The sequence below is a fragment of the Microcebus murinus genome, chromosome 1 (assembly GCF_040939455.1).
Source record: "Microcebus murinus isolate Inina chromosome 1, M.murinus_Inina_mat1.0, whole genome shotgun sequence".
In the NCBI taxonomy this organism is placed as follows: domain Eukaryota; kingdom Metazoa; phylum Chordata; class Mammalia; order Primates; family Cheirogaleidae; genus Microcebus; species Microcebus murinus.
Genome location: NC_134104.1, coordinates 72178703 through 72206324, shown reverse-complemented (window position 1 = coordinate 72206324; position 27622 = coordinate 72178703). Strand labels below are relative to the sequence as shown.

Genomic DNA, 27622 nt, shown 5'->3' with positions numbered 1-27622 from the left:
GTAGAATTGTAATCTGAATTATGACTATTTAAATGTAATTAATTAATGCAATCTACCTTTAGCTGCTTATTTAATGACTGATTAAATCTTTAAAGTAATATTATCCTGAGACCATCTCCATGTTCTGATTTTTATTTAACACAAAGCTTTTTTATAAAAAAAAAGTTTAACTAGAATTATTCAAAACAACAACTTGTTATCTTTTTTCCTTTTATTTTAGTTCCTACATTTAAAATAGACTCACCATAAATGGACATTAAGAACTATTAGAACTATGACATTCTAAGAATGAAAGCCCAGTATTTTGACTGAAAATGTACTTAAGTATTATTTTGAGCAAAAACTGTTGAAAGATGCTTATGTACACATATAGTATATAATTGTGTACTTAGATCAAAATATATTCAACAGTAAAATAGTAACTTTAAAAATTCTAATTCGAATGACAAATGTATTACTAATAAACAAGAATAATGCAAGTTTTAGGGCCAAGGGAATTCTTTCCCTTTGCCCTCTGAAGGTTCACCAATAATCAGCTGACAAAAGACAGATTAATAGATATAAAGGCATACAAATTTATTAAAGTGCACAAGGGAGAATTGTGGAACGATTGTCCCACCATGCAATATAGATGATTATATACAATTATTCTTTGGGAAAAGGGAGATGTGGAAGTGTGGATGATTTTAGGGGGGTAGTCAATAATTTTTAGGAGCATCCAGTGGCCTGGGACAGTCCTACAGAGCAGACACTGGTTTGTGACAAAACTGGTTTGTGACAAAAGTCTGTTCAGGTGTGTTGACAGACTTCAGTCTTTCTTCCTGAGATATGAATTCAGTTAATGAAAAACTCAAGGAAGAGACCAGAGGTAATTGTTTTCTTCTTCAGCAGTCCAAACTTTAGGCAGATAAGAGAACTTCATTGTGTGCTTTGGGAGAGACAGAGAACTGAGAGACAGGAGAGGGGTGGGAAGCTCAGGGAGATCTAGTTCACCATATCAAAGTGCCATATTTTGGGGGTTTGGTTTCAGAGCAATAAGATACCAGATATTTGTTTAATTCAATGATGAAAGATGTTAATAAAAACTAGTCAATAACTGATTTAAAATCCAGTAGGGATACATGATCTTTCTAACCCACCCTGTGTTATTTACTAAGATCATCAAAAGTAAGGGTGGAAATTTGCAACCATGATTTTCAAGGAATTTTTTTCATGAACTACAAATAGCCAACTCTCTTATGAGAAAGCAGAAATTATATATATATACACACAACATTCACTGCAGCCACATCCTCTCAATGCATAAATTATTATCTTGAGAGTGAGACAGGCATCAGAATAGTGTTAACTACTTTAAAACATGTCAGTGCTGATAATGTAGCCAGTGATGCTACCTAATTGACCAGTTTGGGAATGGAAAGGGATCTTAGACAACATGGTATCCACTACTCTCATTTAAAGGTTCAGAAATAAAGCCGAAGATGGGTGTGATTTGCCCAAAGGGATATATGGATAGTAACTGAAATGCAAATAAAATTGAAATATCCCTACCTCTAATCCAGTTCATATTGCCTTTGAATTAAACAGTTACTCTGAGAATCTGATGCATTAGATACTACACATTTATTAAATACAAACAAAACCACAATCTATTCTTAAAGTTTTTTCTCCACAATAGGACAGAAAAGACACCCCTCAATTTGTCTATTGAAGAATTTCTGTTCTTAAGCTATCCTCCGTGCTTGAAAGAGAGATAACAAGAGAAAGGAAAAATGTCTTACTTCTTGGATTAAACAGGTAAAATTCAAAAGATAGGCTATTTTCTAGAAGTGGAAGCTAGACATAGAGAATTTATATTGCATGGAAAGTAACTGGCTTTTTTTCATTTAACAAGACATGATCTTTAACATCCTAAATTATAAAATCCTCATAATAATGCTGAACAACAGGATCAGAAAATATAAAATGACTTCAACTTCCAATTTTCTTCTCTAAAATAATGGTTATTCCATGACCTCTCGATGACAGTTTTGGCAGTACACACACACACACACACACACATACTACATGGTACTTACTGAACTGTAGAGATAACCTTCACCATTCATGGCCACATAGAGGCTGGCCTTCACCCCTTGGATGGCCACCACACGCAGGCCCACAGGAATTAGATTGAAGAGGGCTAGAGAGGCAAAAAAGAAGACAGAGAAGAAGAATTAGTGACCTCTTGAATAAATCATCTTGCTTCCTACAATGATTCTTTTGAGAATTAGAACCTATTAATAGAAATTGGTAGGGAAAAGGAAAGCGAAAGAGAAAGACAGAAAAGGTCTAAAAATGAGGAGAACTGACTTCTTGACTCTGCCCCACCATGATTGCCTATGTTCAGGTATGTTACATAGACTCATGTGTAATAAAGGGGTTAGATCAGAAGGTCTCTAAGGGTCCCAACTGGATCTGAGAGTCCAGCACCCTTGCTTCTCAAAATGAACTCATACTCAAACAGTATAGCACAAGATGATTTTTTTTCCAAAAATTAAATAATTTGAATCAAAAAATTCTCAACTGTAAAAAATGTATCTGTAGTCATAAGAAATAATAAAATATGATCTCTAAAATACATGGCAGAACTTCTTATTTTCAGTCTTTTCCCTGTGGTTCTCAACATTGTCTTGAACACAGAAGATGTATGGAAAAAACACAGACTCATTGGTAGTAACACTAAGGATACAACTTTTCTCTTGATATTTCAGTTTTTCACATGTAAACAAAGGTATATAAATGGATAGATAAATGATTGATAGATAGCTTAAGCTACAATTGATATATTTTATATATGTATATTCAAAACCATTAAAAATTAATTTGGCAAATTTAATTCAACATTCTAAGATGAAATGAGAAAATACTTGTCTTTAAATATTTTAGTTGTCTAACACTCAAAATACGCAACACTCTATAAAGTTCACTTGTAAAAGGAATTCATACATCAGAAAAAAAGATAACAAAGAAGATAATCCTCTAATTTTCTTCTGACAATGTATTCCTATAATTATATACGCTTGGCACTATTCCAGATACTTTTGGGATTACAAAATGAGCATAAGCAGATAACATTGCCTCCATCCTAAAACAATTTGTATTATATATGGAAGAAAAGCAATCGTATAGTTAGGACCTGTAGATGGCAACATGGATATGAATTTAATGCTTCATGACTACATGCATAAGAGAATATCTCTGCAGTTAACTTTTATATTTTGACTTAATTAAAAGTTCTTATCTACCTTTCCTACTGATAAAATTCCTATCAGTTCTTGTCTTCTCACACATAAATTAACCTAAGGGCTACTATTACTAAGGAATGCTTCTATTTTGGGGGGCTTCTTTCAACCTGTAATAGTAAGCTAAACACACACACACACAGGTGCACACACAGTATTTGGCTTTCAGTCAAATGTTCAATTGAGAATTGTAGAGGATCAAGCCTTAGACAACAAGTTTAGCATAGCATGATTCTATTCTTAGCTGTTCACATTGGATCAGTTTCTTTGCTTCTTCAAACCTGTTTCCTCATTTTTCATGAAAATTGACACTAAATCTTATTAGTTGCTTATGGATTGTTGGCTCAATTCAGATCTGCACTAGTTTTTAGTTCTCCTATATTCTTACCATTGTCCCGATGCTACTAAAATAATTTAAGAAATACAAAACCTTAAAGCCTAGTTGAGGAGAAAAGTCTAAGACATATGGAATAATCTGATATAGTGTATAATTTACTTCTATAATTAAATATAATATATGCATTCTATAAATATTCTCTGTGTTAAGAAGTTCAGGAAAATGGAAGATCTACGTGGCCTGAAGTGCCTCACACAGAAGGTGGAACCTAACTTGGCACTTAAAGAAGGGGCAGACATAAAGAAAGCCAACAACAGAAGAACATTTTACTGGGGCAGCAAGTTAGGTGGTTTTGCAGAGTAACATGTGTATGCAGGAAGGGACTGGCAGACTGAGGGATTTGATTTATATTGGGGAGAAATGAGAAAGAACACCATCTAAAGTAAGGATAAATAACCAAGAGTCTTGTCACTCTAATCTTAGCGATCTAGACTTCACTAAATGGGCAACAAGACATGTGACATATAAAGACTAGAGTAGCAACACAGATACAAGAGTGTAAGATATTTCCAGACAACATAGTTTCTAAACCCACTACTCTGTTACATAGCTTTGAGCTATGCATTTAACCTCCCTGCCTTGGTTCTCCTGTCTTTAAAATGGGTATAATGATCCTTTCTGCACAGACTTGATAGAAGAATCAAATGCATTATTGTGTTCCTGAAAGGAATTCATAAACAAAGAAGTGTCCTGTCTACATAAGAATTATTTATCATTAATGCCTAATCACTCTGCTTGTCAAATAAGGTTACCATAGGGCTGATGTAAAAACTGACATATTGCCTCAGCAATATTCTTTGAGTTTATTTTCAAAAGCTTGCTTAACGCTTTAAAAGATAATGCTTTATATTTATACAATGTTTAATTTTCAAAGTGCTGATAAATTCATCAGTTGGATTTGATCCTCAACCATAAACACTATGAAGAATTTAGGGGCAGAATCATTACCTTAAATTTTAGAAGGACAAACAAATTTTAGCAAGGTGACATAGAAGAAACCACATCTAAACAAAGGTTTTCTGGCTCTCTATTGTGGTTATCTGCCCAAAATACCATATTTCCTCCTCTTGTTCTTTTAAGTTTAATTTCCCCTAATATCATTCTTGCCTTCTTGCAAACTAATAGATGATTTAGCCACATTTCCCTGCATATCTCAGATGTAGCTCCAATGGACTCAATACTGGCTAATGAGATGTAGGCCAACGGGTCCATATAAGCTTGAAGAATCCTTAAAGACAGCTTATAGGTGTCTTTTGTCCCTTTTCACAACCCTTTGCCTTATTGCTGCCTGGGCAGGGAGGTGGTAACTGGATCATTTCAGACCATGAAAACAAGGTCTACTCCCTAGTGAGCAGTGGCAGGTGAGCTAGAAGGAGCTGGGTCCCTGAGAACTTTGTGAGCAGTGGCACCCGTCCAGCATTCAATTACCTCCAGCTTTTCGGTGAGAAAATGAGCCCTTGTTATTTTAGTCTGTGCAATGCAGAGACAACCCTAATCCTAACCAATAGCGATTGCTAATGAAAGCAGAATTAATTTGTAAGGTCTGAACATAAATGCAGAGTACTTATACATTGTAAATAAAACCAGCTACTGAAAAAATATCAAGTTCAGTGGCAATTCTTGTGAGAAAGAATAATGAAATCCCAAAGTGTGAATAATGTCTTTCTAAAGTAAAGACTTCCCAGGACAAATGCTAAGAACATCAGTTCATGTAGCTGGAATAGAAGAAAAAAGCAACTATAAGGCTTTTCTTATGTGAAAAGTAAGAGAAAAACTGCTAAAGCTTGGCAGGGACAAAACCAAGAAACCTGTGTGAATGTTTCATATGAACCACAAGGTGATAATGGTTTTTAGATGGCATGCTTTGGGAGACTTACCAAGTCCATTAAAAAAAAAATCAGTAAACAATTTGAAATGAGACTTTTTACAGATAAAAGCTGAAAACTATTCTCTTTGGGAGGGTCCTCATCTGCCTCCTAAAATCCCAAAAAGTGGCAAGTGACTTACCCTTATATGTTATTTATCTTCAGTGTAGTGTACTTTGCTGCCAGCTGCCTTCGCTACTCTGTGATAATTCCTCCTTAATTTCCGGTCTTCGTCTCCATCCTCAAAGCCACTGCCCTAACAGTAACTGAGCCCACCCATTCTTCCAGTCCCCTGTAAATGACTCATGTTATTTCCCTGTTTACAAACTGACTCTTCCCTATCTTTACAACCTGGCTCCAGTCCACATTCCCACTTGTCATCTGTCAACCCTTCCATCCACTGCAACCAGCTTCATAGAGCTTTTTGTCATTTCCTAAGTTCTCCCTTGATCTTCAACTAGGCTGGAGTTTGTCCTCTTTTGTTCTCTCTTTTTGGAAAGCCTATCTTCCTACCCCTAAATTTGGCCAACTCTCTTCATCCTTTAAGGTTTTAAGGCCTACCTTACTGAACTCCCCCATAAGTCTTGACGATATCCTTTAGAGATAGTAGTTCCCTTTTCCAGAATTTCTTATTTCATGTCCATATCTCCATAATGGCATTTAGAATATGGTTTTAGAATTATTTGTTTACACCTCTATCTCCATCCCTACAATGCAATACTCTTGAGGGTAGTATTGCAACATAGAGCTCAGTTATATATACATAGTTGATATTAAGTAAATGCTATGGATTAAATAAATGCTATTGATTATAAGGGTCATGAAAAGACGTTATTTTTAGGAATTTATGTTTCCTTATTGGAACAAACATTTTTTTAAATAAAAATGAAATAAAATCCTTAAAGCATCTCAGCCTGATATTCAAAGTTATGTATACAACATACATTTCTGCTGCCCGGCACTTTTATTCCAATATAGTTATTTGCTGCTTCTAATAATATGATCGTCCTCCTCCTACCTTCTAAAATACAAGTTTTTGCTAACTTAGTTCCCTCTGCTTGGAATGTCACACCCCTTATATCTTCACACTGAAATCCCTCACACACTTAAAATGACATGCCATAAATACCAAGTGCTTTCCTTCGTTTCTTAGCTGTCTTATTCCTAGATCTAGAATATTTTTATCACAATTTGTAATTTTATTCCTGTAAAATATCTTGTTTGCTCTCCCAACCACAAGTAAACTGTAAGCTTTCCAAAACAGAGATCATATCTAAAATACACTTGTATAATACAGGAAAAAGAAGGGAAAGAGAGAGGGTGAGGGAGAGAGAGAAAGACTACACAGGGTAGTATATATTCTATTCATATTAAGGATCCCAGCAAACATTTGCTGAATAAAGATTATAATTATATGACAAATAGAGTCCAAGTATTTAATCTGACATTCAAGGATCTTCTTAATCTTGTCATTTCCAAAAGGAGTATCTCATTTAGGAGTACCTCTAAATCTTTTTATAAAGTTGACTATTATATTTTGAAAATGAAATAATGTAGCTGATGCTCTTGGGATCAACAAACTAAATCCAATTATAAAACGACATGAATAAAAGATATGGAAAAAGGTAATGAAGGAAAAGAATATTCTTCAACAAATGGTGTTGGGAAAACTGGACATTTACATGCAAAACAACGAAATGGGACCCATATCTTACACCATACAAAAAAATCAACTCAAAATGGATTAAAGATTTAAACATGAGACCTGAAACTATAAAACTACTAAAAGAAAACATAAGGGAAAAACTTCTTGACATTGGCCTTGGCAATGACTTATTTATTGAACATGATACCAAAAGTACAAGCAACAAAAGCAAACATACACAAGTGGGACTATATCTAACTAGAAAGCTTCTGCACAGCAAGAAAGAAACAACAGAATGAAAAGGCAACCTATAGAATGGGGAAAAATATGTAAACCCTGTATATCTATTAAAGGGCTCATATCCAAAATACACAGTACCACTACAACTCAACAGCAAAAAACATAAATAACTCCATTAAAAAATGGGCAAAGGGCTTGGATACACATTCTTCTAAAGAAGATATACAAATATCCTACAGCTATATGAAAAGATGTTCACCATCACTAATCATCAGGTAATTATGAGCTATGAAGCTAAAATAAACATTTTTAAATTATAAAAAAGGATCAATTTTGATTAATCATTCAACAGAAAAGGATGACTTATCTTGAGCATTATATATCCAAAATAATATAAAAGAAATTTATAGACTTTCAGCTATCAGATAATTAATTAAAATATTTTATTATTTTCTTAGATTTTATAATCTTTATGGTACTTCCCAGCTTTTTAAAATTTAAACTTTTGTTATTTATTTTCTCACTTTAAATACTCACTCTTGCACCTAATTTTTATGTCATTATGTTATGTTTATTTTTTCAAAGGGGTACCCAAAATCAGAAAAGCTTCAGGACCTACAAAACCTCAGTCAATCTCAAGTTGAAATTTAAGAGATCAGTAGATATAATAAAGATATACAGTTTGTACATATTTTCCCCCATTCTATAGGCTGCCTTTTCATTCTATTGTTTTCTTTGCTGTGCAGAAGCTTTCTAGTTAGATACAGTCCCACTTGTCTATCTTTGTTTTTGTTTCTTGTACTTTTGGTATCATGTTCAATAAATAACTCATTGCCAAGGCCAATGTCAAGAAGTTTTTCCCTTATGTTTTCTTCCAGGAGAGAATGAAAGCAACAAACGAGAAAGGAAAAACTCAAGAAATTATATTCATCGAATGCCTCCTTTTTTTTTTTCAGACTCTATGCTAAGCATTTTGACATGCAAAATGTCATTTTATTATAAACACAATATTTGACTATTTGGTTTTATTTCATGGTATATAAAAGTTCTAACTTCTTTTGGGGGTACAAAGTAAATAAATGAAGGAAATGAAAACTGCCATCCTAAACCTTGTAGTACGACTCTGGCCTTAGTTGATTTCTCGGACAGCACCTTGTAAATACCTCCATAATTTCCCTGATTTAAAAGTCATTCTTCTCATAAATATTTATTGAGTATTTACTATATGATAAATGTCATGCTTGAGCTGAAAAAAAGGGGGCAATGAACCTAACAGATATGGTCCCTGGTGAATATATCTTCCTCTGTGAATCTTACTGAGGCTCCCACATTCTATGGGCAAATTTAATGCACCAGAAACTTTTATTATCTCCATTGCATAGCATTATGTCTTGGTCTTAGAAGCTTTATTCACTATTTGCTGAATAAATAAATGAATCAGCAGTAGTTTCTCTTTACGCATACTTATTCATAGTTTTTTTAGGTCATATTTCCATAATTAAGCATGTAAGAAAAAGCTGAAGATAAAATTTACCAGAGAATATATTCAAATACGTAATGTAAATGGAAAGGCAGCAAAACTACATGGTACAGAGTCTAAGATGGAACTGATGTGTGTGTGTGTGTGTAAGGTGATACAAGGTTGGAGGGAATGAAAAGGAAGGAAAGAGTTTTGGGAATTTGTTACAACTGAGATATTAAATATCTTGTAAAATGATATTTGACCAGGAAAATGTACTTTGTACAAGTGCTATGTTCTATTGAACTTAATTTCTACCTATTATCCAACCAGATTGTTCCAGTAACTAAAAGGTAAGAATCAATCTAAAACACACAAAAGAAAACAACGTGACAACCAATGAGGTTACAAAGAAGAAGAGAAGAGAGGGAGAGAGGGGGGGAGAGGGAAGAAGGGAGAGGAAAGCTCATTACAAATTGTCTTTGGAACATGTAAATCCAGTGTCTTCCCAAGTAACTTCTAAGGACAGACTCCTTATTGCTTGTAATCAAGAAAAGCTATAAAAGAGTACAGCTGTATTATGAAATTCTGGGTTGATTTTGTAGAATAAGCCATGAAAAAATACATCTGTGACCCATTAAAAATCCATGTGGAAGCTATTGAGAGAGATTGGAGATATCTGGGTTTATAATTTGTGCATTTTTAATGTCAGATTCCCTAGAAAATCCAACATCATTTCCCATGTCTCAAAATGTTCTCAACAAAGATAGTCTGTTAAAGTGTGAATATGATCACATCCCACAAAATTTTAACCTAAAAGTAAAAATGGTATAAGGTTATTTTCTTTATTTTCCCCTATAATCCTATAATCTCTTGCCATAATATTTGCAATTATAATACCTATGATAATGTTTGCGGGCCACTCAATCGTTTTATTTTTTTTCCCTTTGTCATGAAATTAATACTTATTTCTGTTTTATTTATCATTTTCTTAAGTCAGCTCTTCACCACCACTCCCATTCTCAACAGGAAAATGCTATTATTGAATATTCAGAAAAGAAGGATAATGACCTGAGCTCTTAAATTCTTCAACAAAAAAGTTGTTATACAAATTGTGCTACAATGGAATGTTCGCCCAGGCAAATTATCAATTCCCTCACCCAAATTTCATAGCATTCCATACACAGAACTTGTCACATTGCTGCTTCATATTTATGTGTTTAACTGAGTTTCCCTGCAAACTAGGAAGTCTTTAAGAGTATGAAATATATGGGTTTTCTTTTTTTTGCATCCAGAGTGCACTGCACAGTAGAAAACTGAGCAATTGTTATTACTGAATTTAACTATCTAAAACAGCATTTCTTACAAAATTTAAGGGAAAGATGTGCTTCACCCCCCCCCCTCATTCCTTTAGCTTTTAAATAAATAAAACTATACTAGACTGAGGACTGAACTTTAGTTCATAGTTTTGTGACTTTAGTAACTCCAAGTAATTTAACCTCTCTGGGTATTTTTTTGCTCTGAATGTTTCACTGGATTGTTATGAAGATTAATCAAGGTAAGAAAATAAAAAACAAACCACTTCTTAAACTATAAAAGTAAGATACAAAGAGTCATTATTAGTGTTGTTGATTGATTTTTGTTGTTGCTGTTTCTTTTTATATCCAAATCTAGAGTTTTCACATCAAGAGGAAGTGGGCTGGATGATCATAATCCCATATTTCATCTTAAATTTCTTAAAATGTCATAAGAGAAAAACATGTATTTAATCTTATATCCTGTAAGAAAGAACAACTGTGTATTTAAAATAAAACAATGTGAAGGATACAAAAGTCAGCATACTTTAAGCTATATTGATTCAGTACTTTCGATATGATGCACTATGTTACAAACCACTGGTCAAATAATCCAGCTGACTGATTTATTTTCCTCACTGAACTTAGTGATTTATGGAACTGATTAGTGGTTTGGGACTTAGAGACTAAAATTTTTCTTCTAAGCATTGTCTGAGAGCATACATTGTCAGTTTCCAGCATAGTGAAAATGAGCAACACTGTGGTCCCTTTCTTTGACAAAAGCAAGTAGAAATACCTTAGCTCTGGTAGAAGTCCTGCTCATTGGCTTTTAATCCTAATAATAACATATAACCTTACCCATGATACTTCAAAGATGTTCAAAAGCTTGCATAATTAACAAATCAATTATAAGTGATTGTTTTTTTTTCTTTAAGATGAAAAATGAAGCATATCACTATCAATAATGAAAGTAAATTCCTGTCGTTACTCATTTTCCGCAACCATTCGTCTTACACTGACTTGTCTCACAGTGCGTCTGTATTCAGTGAATAGCACAGGTGTTAGTCCACAGATCAGTGGGCAAAAACATCCTCCAAGATATCTTTACAAGTCTCAAAGCTTTTAGATCTGCATCTTTTACAAATCTTTCATCCAACACTATGTTGCCAAAATCAATACTACGGCCTATTAGGTTTATTCATTAATTCATCACATATGTTACAGACCTTGTGCTAGGCATTTGTAATACAGTGGTAAAAAAAATACAGGCACAGTACCCACAATCACTGTAGTTAAAATTGAAAACAGAAAAAAAAAAATAACTCCACATATCCGTCTTTATAGATCAGGGAGCTAAAGTGTAAAGACGTTTTCCCAGGGTCATAAAGTCAGCCAGTGGAAAAGCTAAGATTTGAACCTAGGCTGTGTTGCCTATAAAACTATAAAATTTTGTTGCTCTTAAGAAATAAAAGAGAGGCCAGGCACAGTGGCTCACGCCTGTAGTTCTACAACTTTAAGAGGCCAAGGTAGGAGGATCACTTGAGGCCAGGAGTTGGAGACTGGCCTGGGCAGCCTGGGGAGATCCTATCTGTACAAAAAATAGAAAGATTGGCTGCATGTTGCCACATGTACCTGTAGTTCTGGCTACCTGGGAGGCTAAGGCAAGAGGATTGCTTGAACCCAGGAGTTCGGGTCTACAATGAGCTGTGATGATGCCACTGCACTCTAGCACAGGCACATGGGCAACAGAGAGAAAGAAAGAAAGAGAAAGAGAGAAAGGAAGGAAGGAAGGAAGGAAGGAAGGAAGGAAGGAAGGAAGGAAGGAAGGAAGGAAGGAAGGACGGACTAGTAATCATAATTCAAGTAGTTGTAAAGAAAATGATAAAATTTAGAACTATAATTTAAAAATTTGAAGGCCTTAAGTGGAATTTTTCAGCCAAGGATGATTTTTCTTCTTAGTTAAAATAATACACAGACAATACTAGTGAACTCATTTGAATTGATTTAGATGTGCTCAACAAAAGCTTTGCACTTTGTTATAACTAATACCAAAATAAGAAAATACACCTGTCTCATTACAAAAATTTTAAGTGGATCAATAGAAATGAATACATACTGTGGTAAGATTTATTTTTTAGAAATGGAGGAATAAAAAAGCACTTGAAATATAAGATGATGATTTTGTCCTCATTATTCTCTACCTTAAAAAATCTCTCCTTCAACCCATCTCTACTATAATCTCTAGTTAGAAAAATTTTCCAAAGCACTGCATTTCCCTCATTGCTCAGTATCAGTTCCTTATTTCCTACAATATACAGTTTAAACTTCCCTATGTGTCAGTTGAGGCAGTCTAAACTATGGTCCTCTGACACTTCCACACAATCTCTTTGCTTCTCACAAGCTTTTGGACTCATTTTTCTCCAATACGGCCAGGAGCTCTCTCCACTTCCTGATTTTGGGGTCTCCTTATCTGAAACACAATTCTCCTAATCTTAGTTTATGTATTTTTTCCTATTCTTCAAGATTTAATTTAAAACCAACCTTTGTGGAGTATCATGGCTTTTGGGGATTTCTCTGATCCCTGAAATCTGCTGATTCTTCTAATCACGTGGTAGTACCAGTGACACCTTGCATTAAATTTTTTTTTTTTTTACATTAAAATCCAACCTTTTCTACTGCTTTGGGAACAGCAAGAAGGCAGGGATTGTGTCAGATTCATTTTGTAACCCAATCACTAGGATGCAGTTGGCCCTCAATATGTTGGTGTTAATGAAAATAAAGCATGCATATGGCAGACATATGTGAAAACCCAATCATCTGGCTGTAGCTGCCTAAAACAATGTCTTAAGAAGACATTTGAAGCTAGGCAACAATGAATGTTGAGAGAATTCAGTGAGTTCTGTCGTGGACACAGGAGGGGGCACTTGAGCAGCCATTGATTTTCCATCTCCTGCTTGAAGGCCTCCTTTTAAAATAAACTATCACAAAACATTCCATTAAAAAACAGCAATGATTTGCACTGCACTTTAAAATAAGCATGTTATTGTATAAGTTTGTCTCAAAGTTTTAATAATGCAAATTTAGAACATAAACTTAAAAACTGGAGAAAAAAAAAACAACTCCAGAGATAATTTAACTCAATAGTTCACAAACTTTGCTATATATTATAACCTTCTGGGAAGCTTTTAAAAAATACAATGTCCAGGCCACACTTATACTAATTAAATAAAAATCTTTGGGATTGAAGATGGATTTTTTTAATTCATATTACTCCAATGTGCAGCACTGTTGAGAAGCAAATTCATATGCAATAGTCTGGGGTAGTTCTGACAAGCTCCAGGGTGATGCTGATTCTTACCAAACTTTACCAGTCAATGGACAAAATAGTGTTACTCTAAGTGTAGACAGCATCAGCCTTACCTGGAGCTTGTTGGAAAGGCAGAATCTCAGGCCTTGTTCAAGAATGACTGAAGCAAAATTTGCATATTAGCAAGATCCCCAGGTGATTATAATGCACTTAAGGCTTGAGAAGACTTAAGTGCATTATAATGTTGTTCTAGAGCAGTGGCTTTCAAAGTGTGATCTTGAGAACTTGTTAGAACTGAAAACTCTCCCACCGCCTTCCAGATCCACTGACTCAGAAACTCTGGGGGTAGGACCCAGCAAACAGTAGTCTAACAAGCCCTCTGGGTGATTCTGATGCATGATAAAGTATGAGAAGTAATATGCTAGACTAAATCTCTGTTCTTTTACTTCACTGCATTTTGAAATCATCTGGGTTGTTTTAAAAGAACACTGATAACTGGGTTCCTTCCTCAGAGATTTTGATTTTATTGTTCTAGAGTAAGACCTCGGCATCAGAGTAAGACCTGATGCCGAGGTCTTAAATTACCCAAGTGATTTTTAATGTGCAAAAATTTTGAAGCCATTGTTCTAGAGAAATTGGATATAGGAGGAAAGGTGGGCTGTCTTTTCCTGCATCTTAGTAGGACTGCTCAGATTGTCAGCAGAGTCAAGGACTAAGAAAAGATCATATGTAATTCTATTCATTCCAACGCCTTCAGAGGGAGACCCCAAATGCACTGGGTTTAATCCTGCAAAAATTAGCTTTTGATCAATCCTCCCAAAGATAAGAAAGCCTAAAAGAGTGCTGAAATTGCACATGTGTTTGAAAAATGGTTTCTTACCCACTTCTTCAAAACTCTGCTCAAGTCCTTCATTTTTTCTGAAATTACTCCTGATCACTGTTCAGCCAGTATAGATTTTTCCTATTTATACTTTCCAAAATGCCTTACCTTCTTTCATGAAAGTAAATTTGGTATTATCAACTTCAAGCACATAATTCTTATTTTTCAGATGAGAAACTCTGGTTTAAAAGTGATCAACTAATTGCCCAAGTTTACCCAGCTGAAAAGTGGAGAAATGCATATTAATATCATGATTGTCTGTCTCTAAAATCCTATGGTCTGTTCATCACTCTACACTGCTTCCTCGAGTATGGGAAATGATCCCAGGTCTATACTAAAGAAACAATAAAAATGATGTCTTCTGTCAATACCTAACTAACAGGAAGCAAAGAAAAGTTCTCTTTAGAATATTTTTTTAATTCAAGTATAACACTATAGAGTGGGCTCAATCATGCTGTACAGACATATTTTGACATGGGGATGTGTTTCATATTCTATCTCAATGTCAGGGGAAGTAGATGTACTAAGTGAAACCTCACTAGATCTTGGCTAGGTACCTGCTCAGTACCACTCTATCTAGGCTGCTGAATAATACATGAAAAGATATATATACACACACAAACACACACATTCTACATATCTCAAACTTCTAAAGTCAGATATATGAAACAGGCAACCGAATTATTTAAGATCTTTAAAATTATTGTATAATGATTTACTATTTCTAAAAAGTGTTCTAATTTACATTTAAAATACATCAAATACATTGAAGAGAAATTCTTGCAAGTTCAATGTTTAGCCCATATGAAGTAAACTATCATAGTGTTTTATAAATAAACCATATTCCCTTCTTAATGCTTCTTGAAAGTGTTGTTAATAGAAGGCAGAGGTATGATTTAAGGAAATGTTGATTATGCATTGAGAAATATTAACTAGGAAAGAGAAAATGGGGATACAGTGTCAACTGGATAAAGGTATTAACTCTGGAAGTATTAATAAATTTGCTGAGTTCAAATCTTGTGTCTATCATTTAATATCTCTGTGGCCATGGGCTTATTATTTAAATTTCCTGTGAATAAAATTTCAGTTTATTCATCTTCAAAATAGGAATGATCACAGTACCTGTTTTACAGGGTTGTGATAAGACTTAAATGACTAAAATTTATAACATTTTCATACATGTACTAAACACTTAGAAAGTAGTCAATAAACATTATATATTATTATATATTATCTGATATGTCCCAAACTCATAGATTAAGAAATAATGCTTAGCACACAGGTGATCATTTAATTTTCCAAATCCCTCATTGAAAATACATAATTGTTCCTTTATACTTCACAGTAGCATGTCCTGGAAAATACCACTCCACATGAGCATACATTTATGATTTATCCCTTATTTAGTTGGTGGCTTTAAATTGAGATTTTAATCAAACCAGCCACATATAACAAACTCCACTGCCATTAATTACGAATATGGGCAAATCCATACATCCTCACAAGCAGTAACTTATGTAGAGGAAGTAGCACAGGATATAGACATAGTAGAATTGAATTCTACTTACTAAACTTTGAGCAAATCAACTCACATTTCAGAGCCCTAAAATCAGGTAATGAATTCCAGGATTTTTTGAAAAAAATAATCTCTAATTCTAACTCATAAAACTCTAATATCCCTTTCCATTACTTTAAGGAATCCCCTCCCTTTATTTTCTTATTCTTAAAATACCTGAGTGTATATTTTCTTTTTCCAGTAAAATAAGCTTAAATTTAGACTGCTGGTCCTAAATAAAAAATAAAAGCAATGGTTCCCTCTCAAATGCACCATTTACATACTTTTAGAAAATGATGTCTCTGTAATTACACCATGAATATATATTCATATAACATTTTGAAGATATATGTAACACCGTTTTAGAGTGTCTTCTTTTTCTATCACTGCTATAGAGTTCCCTTTTCTAGACTAAGCATACTCAATTTTATTCCTATTTTCATAATGAAAAATGACTTCCTTATCCATCCCTTGAATTCTCTTAAATTATCTGTCATTCATTCCCAAAACAAAATGCAAGCATGATCCAATTTGCATTATTCTTCAAGATGGGTGTTGTCACACAAAAGTACATTCATTTTAGATGGGGTTGTTCTGTGAATTCACTTTTGTTCATTTATTCAACAAACATTGAATACCCAACATGCACCAGGTACCATTCTAGGTGCCAGAGATACAACAGTGCAAAATGCAGACAAAGCTCTTCACTCTGTGGAGATCACATTCTAATTAAGTCTTTTAATTTAATTGGTAGCCTGATTATACTATTGTTATTATAGTATCAATTAACCTATAAATAGCCATTATTAAGGCCTTACCCGTTATTAAGACTTTATTACAGGGCAACACAGAGATAAAGCAGGCATAGTCCATGCCCTCAAGGAATTCATAACCTAAAGAAAGTAAACAAGTCATACATATAATAGATACATACAGATGAAACAGGATAAAATCTTAAGAGATGTACAGTTCAGAAGAAAAAGCAGGAATTACAGTTAAAGAAATTGGAAAAGGGTTTCAAAGACATAAGGCAATCAATCTTGCTTTTAGAGGATGGCATAATTACTGAAAAAAATAACATAAGAAAGTATAGAATGAAGAAAACTTGTGATATATATAGTGAACTTTTTAGTGACAAAGAGAGATAACAAAATAAGTAGTATACTAGACAGTGGTAAGGATTCTGGAGAAAAAAACAAAATTCAAGGAGCCAAGAGAGTCTGAAGTATTGAGAATAGGAATTAAAATTTACATAGATGAGCTAGAAAAGATCTCCCTGAAAAAAGGCCTCCCTTTAGAGTATTAGGGTATGAAGCAGCTGCGGGAGTAGGCTATTTAGATACCTGAACGAAGATTCCAAGTGGGGAGAGCTGGCACCAATACCTTCATGCAGGATCATGGTTGGTGTGCTTGAGGAACAGCAAGGAGACCAGTGGAAGGAAAGAGGAGAGACAACAAGAGGCAACAGGTGGGGTTATATAAAATTTTATTGGTCATAGGTAAAAAGGTCATTGGCTTTTACTCTTCGTCGTGTGTGATGAAAGGGATTGAGCAGAGAAGTGAGTTTGTCTCACTTTAAGCTTTAACTGGGTCACTCTGACTGCTGTGTGGAAAATAGGCTGAACTGCAGGGCCCAGTTAGGAAGCTGTTGCAAAAGTCCACAAAGAGAGGAGAGTAGTGTGGAATATGTAGGGACAAGAAGGGTATTGAGAAGTGATAGAAATCTGCATTTATATTTAAAGTAGAGGTGAATTCACTATTGTTTAAAAATTCAATGCAAAAATTATTGAACTGTATTCTCTTACGATTTTGCCCCTTTTTTTGTAATGTGTTTAAAAGAAAAAGTTTCAAGTTTTTCAGAGGTAAGAACAAATATCATTGTCAATTTATAGGCTTGTAAAATTTCAGATCTGCCAGGGACTTTGGAGTTCATTTTTTCTAAACACTTCATTTTACAGAGTAGAAAACCAGGTTCATTCTTGAAAGGGAAATGAGAAGGAAAAAAAAAAAAAAACAAGACAACCAAGGAACAGAAAGTTTGTGTGATTTAAATAATATCATTCAGCTAATCAGAGAAAGAATCAGGACAGGAAGGGTAACTCACAGCCCAAGCTACTTTATCCTACAATTAGTGATATTTAACTGGTTTTTTGTGTTCCTTTAAGTTGTGTTCAGTTATTTTGACTTCACAAACATTGAGTAAAAACTATAGGAATTCCAAACTGAAAAGTCTTAAGGATCTAGGCAGGTAGGAGCAAAATGGGGAGAAAAGTAGATGTTGTATCCATTACTTGAATACACTCATTTTCCTCCCTAAAGTGTGCCAGCTAAATGAAACACATTCGTAGCCCTTGGGACCTTGGAAAATGTGTATTGCTGTGCTAGGCAGAAAGGCAAATAAAGAAGTTATACTCTATTAGGGAAAACACAAATGCAGATAAGGAACCGCAGTATAATGTGACTTGTGCAGCTGTAAATGTACGCCTAAGGTTCAAATGCAGCACAGTGAAGTGAGTGATGAATGTGAGGTTTTGTTGGCGGGGGAGTGAGCAGCAATTGAGGGGGATCCCTAGAGATGGCCTCACACAAACAAAGGAGGTAAAGAATGAGGAAGATTCTGAATGGTAGGAGTGGCTTACAGGGTGGACAAGATTGGTGAAGACATTCCAAGCAAAAGCAGTTACCATGTGTAAAAAACTGTGGTATATATATGGTTTTTTTGTTTGTTTGTTTGTTTTTTGTAATCCTCCAAACTTGTTTGAGCTCTGACTGTCTCCAGGTAATAAATCAAAATGTAACAGATTCCACACATATTTCAGATACTACGAAGTTTGAATTTCAGTACCTGCAGACCTCTGCTTTCCCTACTAAATTAGGAGTCAGATACCCATAGGTAGAACAGTCCCAGGTCAGAGATTGCCTTCATTAGCAAAAGTGAGTTCTCCAAATCCTAGAGGCAGAGGAGAGCTGTACCTGCTGCAGTGCATCAGAATTATCTGGAGGGCTTGTCAAAAGAGATTGCTGGGCCCTAGCACCAGAGCTTCTGATTAAGCACATCTGGGGTGATCCTGGAAAAATGTACACTTCTAACAAGTTTCTAGGTGACACTGATGCTGCTAGTCCAGGGACTACACATTTTGTGAACCACTGACATAGAGCACTCTTCAACACCCTCCAATATAAACACTTTAAAAGAAACAAAATCTGCCACTGCTAATAAGTCTGCTTCTGTTGAACTGGCCACTGTCTATGAGCTCCTTGCAAACAGGCCTGTCTCACCCCTGCTGATGAGATTAAAAACAAGAGCAGATGACATTTATCATAAATTACTATTTAAAGTACTTTTCATGAATCAAGCTGTTTCATCTATACAACATCCCTATGATCTAAATACTATTACTACTCTCATTTAATAAATGAGGGAATAAAGACACAAAGATAAATATAATAATTAACCCGAAGGCACAGAAGCTCAAGTCAGATAGCCTGGATTCAGATTCCGGCTCTATCATTTATGTGCGTGATTTGCCATATTTTTACCGCACCTCGAGAATATCATGCAGAGATTCGTAAAATGAAGATTTCCTGCCTGCCGGCAACATACCTTTCAGAACAAGCAAATGGTACTTAGGGAAATGGAAGCTGTCAATCAGTTTCTATGAGCATACATTTAGTTCTATATGACAAGTAAACTAAAGGCTAACAAAATCTTAGAGATTCTCTGTTCTCATTTTATACAATCTGAGTTTGTATAAATCTAAGAAAGTTTATGTGACTTGCCCAAGGCGAAAGCACCAGTCACCTCACAGAGCCAAAAATAGACCAAAGACAATCTCAGTCCTCAGCTCTTTCTAGGAATACACTTGGTTAAGTAGCTACCATAAGATCTTTACCACTATGTATTCTGCCTATAAATATGCCCTAAATAGTCACAGAGCAACTAGGAAAGATTACATTTTCAAATGGCTCATGACTCTTGACTAACAGAAGGATACACTGGGGCAGAAGTCTTATGATTAAAAAAATATATAAGAACAAGAAGAAGGTGAGAGACCAAGGTTAAAAAAAAACACTGAAGGAGTTATCCCCTTATGATCTTATGAGAGGGAGTAAACATTCAGGGAAATAATTAGTTCTCATTCAAGCTTTCCACAAATATTATTTAGAGGAACTGTCTTTAAAATTAAAACACAGTCAACAAAAACATAAATTTCTAACAAATGCCTGACACAAATGTCCATAACTGTTCTTCTAGATATCAAAATCAAAATGAAACATTTTTTTCCTTTATTAAAAATATCAAGTAAAATTACTATGAATAAAGTAAAGTACTCACAAGCTAAGGCTGAAGATTAATGTTGCTCTTGGAAAGATATGCCACTATAAGAGTACATTCCATGTACCCAAGTATACCTCAAGACTATGCAAACAACCTTGCTTAATGAAAATAAGCAGGATAAGGCAGGCATTTCTTTTTTTTTTCAATCAAACTTATAGGTGTAATTTCATACATACAAATTATGGCACATTTTTAAAATATAAATGACATAAGAAGAAAATAATAACCCTATAATTGGATATGGCATAGTCCTCACTCTCCCATTAGTACTATATAAATGCGTATACTTGAGTAGGTAAAAGAGATGAACTTCTTGGCCATAAAGACCCCATGTTAGGGAGAAAGAACAGTTTTTTATAATTCTTTGTAGTACCTGTAATAAGAAACACAAGGATTTCCTTCATAACTTCCCCCAACTAACCATTTGGATCATGTTTAGCAATACAAGCTTCTGCTGACTTTGGCTGTGTCTATATACTTTTGACTGGTGGTATCAAAACATCATATGTTTGGTATTGTATAGAAAACATAACTCGATGACTAAATTTTTACATTTCCTATTGAATTTCTGAAAATCAGACACAGATCATTTTGAAATATATTCATCTATACTGAACTCACAATTTCATACATTAATGCAATCTGAAGAAATTATATTTGCAATTGATAGGAATATAAAACATTATAAATTTACAATGAAGGAATCTCAAAAATAAATTCCAGATTAATTATATATGCAATACCAAAAAATGAAAAACAATAGTAAAACATAGAAGACTGTTTTTTTTATAATCTTGGAATGACAAAAGCCTTTTTAAATTGGAAAAAAAAACTGAGAGTATAATAAAATAAAAAAGAATAAAGCATGGCAAAAAAATTCAAAGACAACAAAATAAGCAAAAAAAGTAATTCATAAATGAGTTATTTTTAAATATAAATAAAAAGCAGACTTCCATGGAATCAGACATAAGCAGAAATTTTATAGAAAACGAAGTACAGATCGCCCTTATAACACATAAACAAGTACTCAACCGAACTCATAAAGAAAAATTAAAATTTATATTTTAAGGTAACAAAGAACAGAAAGTTTGATAACAGATTGTGTTGACTAGAAGATAAGGAAACAGACACTCTCAGTATAAATTTGTACAATGGAGAGCAAATAGATGTTATCTTTAGAAATTAAAAAAGCACATACCCATGACGCAGCAATTCCACTTCTAAGCAACCACCTATAAATACATTTGCACACATGAAAAATGACTTATATATAATGATATTCTTTTTAGCATTGCTTGTATTAGCAAAATATTGGAAAGAAGTGAAATGTCCATCAATGGGAAATTAAGTATTTAAATTATTCTATTTAAATATGTATTAATATGCAAAAATCTTGCACATATACATTTTAAGTTAATAAAAGGTGCTGAAATAGAAAGATAGATATAGTAGATAAATATAGATCAACGGATGGAGTATTGTATATGTTGATAAATGCTTACACTTTATCTGGACAAATACCAAGAAAGTGGCCAGCTGGTGGGTGGGGGTAGAGAGAGAAAATTGCTTTTGATTGTATCAGTGACTTCCAGCCAAAGATTATCAGAAACACACCTATTGTTGAACAAAGTTGAGTTTAATAACTTGCAACAGGGAGGAAAAATATACACCATTGCAAAAACTGGAATGTCTTAGTAAGAGAGTATATAAGAAAAGACTTATAAGATTTGAGGGTGTTTTAAGTGATTTTTAGGGAAGGCTCAAAGAAATCTGCATTTCCCCAGATTGAATGCTCTAAGGAGTTGGGTATAATTCTATAACTAATATCTTAATAATTCTTATCTAAAAGGCAAGAAGAACAGAGCAAGATTAAAGCTGTTTTTGATAAAGCAGCAGTGGCCACTCACATAACGAAGGACAGAGAATTATTTGATCATTTTGTAGTTTAAATAATGTTTTTGCTTTTGTCTGTGTTCAGACATGATTACAAAGTAGTCTTGCTTTTACCTTGACTCATCACGGCATAGTGGCCTCGACTGATTGTGTGTGCTGTGACAGTGTCTATACTCAACAGAAGGACACCAAGGCTTACTAGGAGTGCCAAGCCAGTTTCCTGGCTGTCAGGGATTGTTTTGATCCTTATAAACTGCATACCCTTTTGTGTCTTGACAATTTTGCACCATGAACTTACCTATTCAAAATCATTTTTAGAAGAATTTCAGGACTAAAGGAATTAAAAGTCACTGAGTTCTGAAACCGTCCCCATCACCACCCTGCTTCCAATTGCTACACCAATGGTGTTTTCTTGTGAACCTCTCCCCTCACTTCAAGTGGCAGTACAGCGTCTACTTGAGTATCTCCAGTTTCACCATTGTACTAACTTGTCAGGCAGCCCGTTCCATAGTCAAATAGCTCTTAATATTTTTGTTCAGAAGGAAAAAAGAACAATGTATTTGGTTATAATGTCTCCATTGTTTTCTCCCCAGTATTTCTGACCTCTTCAAATGTATCTTCTCCTATTGTAACTTGTAACTCATGGAACAGAAATAATCAGCTTTTTAATTTTATGTAAAATATTCCTATTAATACCCTCCAAACTGCTATTGTCATTTTTGTTCCAGTGTTCCAACAGAGTTTTGCATTTTTTGTTATCATTACATTTGCAGAGATTCTTATCTGTTGCTGCCGACAAACCCATTTGTGTTTGTACTCAATTACATGTAATTAGTCTATTTTCATGAACAAAAGAACAGGTGTCTTTATCAATTCTATGAAATATATTATGCTAAGGTTGGTTGGACCTAATGATGTCTGGTGAACCAAGCAATACATTTCTGACAGATGCTCATAGTAACAAGATTCTTTTTTCAAACAATCAACTGCTTTTACTCCAACCCACACAAAGTGGAGAAAGAAAGACATTTTAACAACTTAAAGGCCTATAATTTTTCTATAAAAAACAGGAGTAGAATTTAAATTTCCTCTCTGATATTTTTACCCCTAATCCCCACTCTGAAAAAGTATATATAAAATTATTTCTTTTCATTTAAAAATTTTTATTAAAATATGGGGGAGGAGTGTCAGAGGAAAGTACATTAGTTGAAAAACTGGTCAAATCTGTATAAAGACTATAGCTCAGTAAATAGTATCATACCAGTGTTAATTTTCTGATTTTGATAATTAGAGTATTGTTATGTAAAAAGATACCATTAGAGGAAGCTGGCTGAAGAATATACAGGAGCTTGCTATATTAGTTTGCAATTTTTCTAGGGTCTAAAATAATTTCAAAAGAAAAAGTTAAAAAATACATAGGCAGAAAGGAGTGTTTTAGCCAATGACCTAGAGAAGAGAAACTTTTGCACAAATTCACAGGGAGACATTCATCCATTCTTTCATTCATTCAGTTTATATTGAGAATTTACTATGTATTAGAGACCACGCTAGATTCTAAAGATACATGAAGGATCAAAACAAAAATCTCTTCACTTGTGGAATTTACATTCTCCTGAGGAAGAAGATCAAAAATAAACAAATAAACAACAACAATACATATATCAGAAAGTCTTGGGGGGTATAAATAGAAATAAAGCAGGGTATCAGAATAAGAGTGCATAGGTGAGAAGTATAATTTTTTACAGGATGGTCTAGGAAGGCCTCTTCAATATCTCTAAAAAGATCTTAGCAGCACTGTTTGGAATTGCCTTAAATAGGAATAGTAATTATTCTCCAAAAGGAGAATGGATAAACATATTTGGGTATATTTATACAGTGGAATTTTGTTTAAATAAATTAAATAAAGCAAGTATAATATATTACCATATATAGACCTCACAACCATACTACTGGAGCTAAAGTCCATAAAAAATATATATGACAATGCTCTCACTTATAAAAGGTTAAAATATGTAAAACAATGTTATTATATGAATGCATATATGTGAAAATAATTTTAATTACATGGAAATAAGAAATGTCAAATTCAGCACAGTTTCATGTCTGGGAAAAGGAAAGCAGGATGCCATCAGAGAGATCACACAAGGGGTTCAAACGTACTAATGTTCTTAATTAAATTTTAAGCTAATGGTGGGTATCCAGATGAGTTTATATTACTCTTTATATTTTGTACATCTAAGCCATTTTATTAACAATTTATTTAAAAGTGTGTGAGTTTTTTTTATTTTAGTATATTATGGGAGTACAAGTTGCCCCATGCCCCCTCTCCCTCCTCGAGTCAGAGCTTCCAGTGTGTCAATCCCCCAAATGTTGCACATCTTACCCATTGTGATTGTATATACCCATCAATTCCTCCCCCCTCCCACCTGCCCAACACCCGATAAATGTTATTCCTATATGTCTACATAGGTGTTGATCCGTTAATACCAATTTGCTGGTGAGTACATGTGGTGTTTGTTTTTCCATTCTTGAGATACTTCACTTAAAAGAATGGGTTCCAGCTCTATTCAGGAATATACAAGAGGTGCTATATCACCATTGTTTCTTAAAGCTGAGTAGTACTCTATGGTATACATATACCACATTTTATTAATCCACTCATGAATTGATGGGCACTTTGCAATGTGAATTGTGCTGCTATAAACATTCGAGTGCAGGTGTCTTTTTTGTAGAGTGTCATTTGATCTTTTGGATAGATGCCCAGTAGTGGGATTGCTGGATCAAATGGTAGATCCACTTGTATCACTTTACGGTATCTCCATATTGCTTTCCACAGAGGTTGAACTAGTTTGCAGTCCCACCAGCAGTGTAGAAGTGTTCCTATCTCTACGCATCCATGCCAGCATTTATTGTTTGGGGACTTTTTGATAAAGGCCATTCTCACTGGTGTTAAGTGAGATCTCACTGTGCTTTTGATTTGCATTTCCCTGATGATTAGAGATGTTGAGCATTTTTTTCATATGTTTGTTGACCATTATTCTGTCTTCTTTTGAAAAGTTTCTGTTCATGTCCTTTGCCCATTTTTTGATGGGGTTGTTTGATTTTTTTCTGGCTGATTCTCCTGAATTCTAAATAGATTCTAGTTATCAGCCGTTTGTCAGATGTGTAGCTTTGGAAAATTTTCTCCCATACTGTGGGTTGTCTGTTTGCTTTCTTGACAGTTTCTTTGGCTGTGCAGAAGCTTTTAAATTTGATCAGGTCCCATTTGTTTATTTTTGTTGCTGCTGTGATTGCCTTTGGGGTCTGCTTCATAAATTCTTTGCCTAGGACAATGTCTAGAAGAGTATTTCCGACATTTTCCTCTAGAATTCTAATAGTTTCACACCTAAAGTTCAAGTCTGTTACCCAGCATGAGTTGATTTTTGTGAGAGGTGAAAGGTGTGGGTCTTGTTTCGGTCTTCTACATGTGGCTATCCAATTTTCTCAGCACCATTTATTGAATAAGGATTCTTTTCCCCAGTGTATGCTTTTGTCTGCTTTGTCAAAGATTAGTTGGCTATATGAGGATGGTTTTATATCTGGGTTCTCTGTTATGTTCCACTGGTCAATGTCCCTGTTCTTGTGCGAGTCCCAAGCTGTTTTAATGACTATAGCCTTGTAGTATAGTTTGAAGTCTGGTAAGTTGATACCTCCTATATTGTTTTTATTGCCTAGTATTGATTTTGCCATATGGGGTCGTCTCTGGTTCCATACGAAGTGTAAAATTATTTTTTGTATATCTATGAAAAATGATGATGGTATTTTGATAGGGATTGCGTTGACTCTGTAGGTCACTTTGGGTAGTATAGACATTTTAACAATGTTGATTCTGCCAACCCATGAGCATGGTATATTCTTCCATCTGTTTATGTCCTCTGCTATTTCCTTCTTCAGTGTTTCATTGTTCTCCCTGTAGAGGTCTTTTACCTCCTTAGTTAAATATATTCCAAGGTACTTTATTTTCTTTGTTGCTATTTTGAAGGGAATTGAAACTTTGTTTTGGTTCTCACTTTTACCGTTGTTGGCGTATATTAATGCCTCTGATTTCTGTGTATTGATTTTGTATCCTGAGACTTTACCAAATTCATTTTTCAATTCAAGGAGTCTCTTGGTTGAATCCTTTGGGTTTTCTAGGTATAATATCATGTCATCAGCAAAGAGTGAGAGTTTGATCTCTTCCGCTCCCATTTGGATGCCCTTAATTCCGCTCTCTTATCTGATTGCTGTAGCAAGGACTTCCACCACTATGTTGAATACAAGTGGAGATAGTGGGCAACCTTGTTTCTTGTTCCAGTTCTAAGTGGGAATGCTTTCAATTTTTCCCCATTCAGTATGATATTGGCTGTGGGTTTGTCATATATGGCTTGTATCATTTTTAGGTAAGCCCCATCTATGCCTATTTTGTTGAGCGTTCTTTTCATAAAAGGGTGTTGAATTTAGTTTAAATTTGTGAGTTAAGACAGTTTCTAAAAGCACATATTTGACAGGATATATCACCCTTGGTGTGTGTGTATGTTCGTGTACATATGTATGTGATATGCATAATGCTGTCATACTTATATACATATATATGTACATGTGTATAAATGTATACATGTATATGTGGGTGTAGATTTACACTAGCAGTTGATCCAGCATCAGCAGAGCAAACACTTTTACTTAATTTCCTACAAACAGTGAAGGGAGGATCTGTGTTAATTTGACCTCACACTTACACTCCCACCCTTCTATCTTTGCCCCATGATAATGTCATACATCTGTAGAACCACTGTCTAGGTGAAGATATCATTTTGTAAAACTGTATGTGAACATCTGACTACTTCAGGATTGAATCCATCTTCATCAATTTATAATTTTTCAATCTTTTTTTAATATTGGATGGATAGTGCTAATGAAGGATATTGATACCATTATCATCTCCACCCACCTCACTTCATAAAGAAACTGAGATCTAAAATTAGCAGAGGTAACTGACACAACTAAACAATTATCTGATTCTTTCCATCTATACTTGTAGCTTCACTAAATCTCCATTTAGTACAGATGCAATAATGAAAATCCTACATGGAGAGAAAACCATCCTCATTCTTCTGTATTGAGCTGAAAACGTGAATCATTTAGAGTATGCATTTACACAAACCAACAATGCAAACCACAATAAGCAAATCAACTACTTTGTAAAAAACTGAGAGCAAAAAAACTGGGATGAAATTCTTCATAATAAGATCTTTTATTTATTGTAAATCATATTTTGTAATGTGTAATATTAAGTGAACAAAGAATAATTTAGAGGGCTCGACAAGAGCACCTTCACACATTAGGGATCTTGAATATTTCTTTAAATCTTTCTTACTAATTTAAAAGATTAATGAGATATCAGGCTTCATAGATTACATTATTATACAGTTTGGCAGAATGTCAGTC

At 34.3% G+C, this 27622-nt stretch overlaps 1 protein-coding gene across 2 annotated transcripts in view; it reads right to left on the bottom strand.

The window, feature by feature from the left end:
- Window positions 1–27622, bottom strand: part of FGF12 (fibroblast growth factor 12) — a 503500-nt gene that overhangs the window by 153679 nt on the left and 322199 nt on the right. For both annotated transcript variants that reach the window (XM_020286749.2, XM_012774362.2), the window contains one exon: window positions 2079–2182. In XM_020286749.2, the coding sequence (XP_020142338.1) occupies window positions 2079–2182 (104 nt within the window). The remainder of the gene's footprint in view (window positions 1–2078; window positions 2183–27622) is intronic.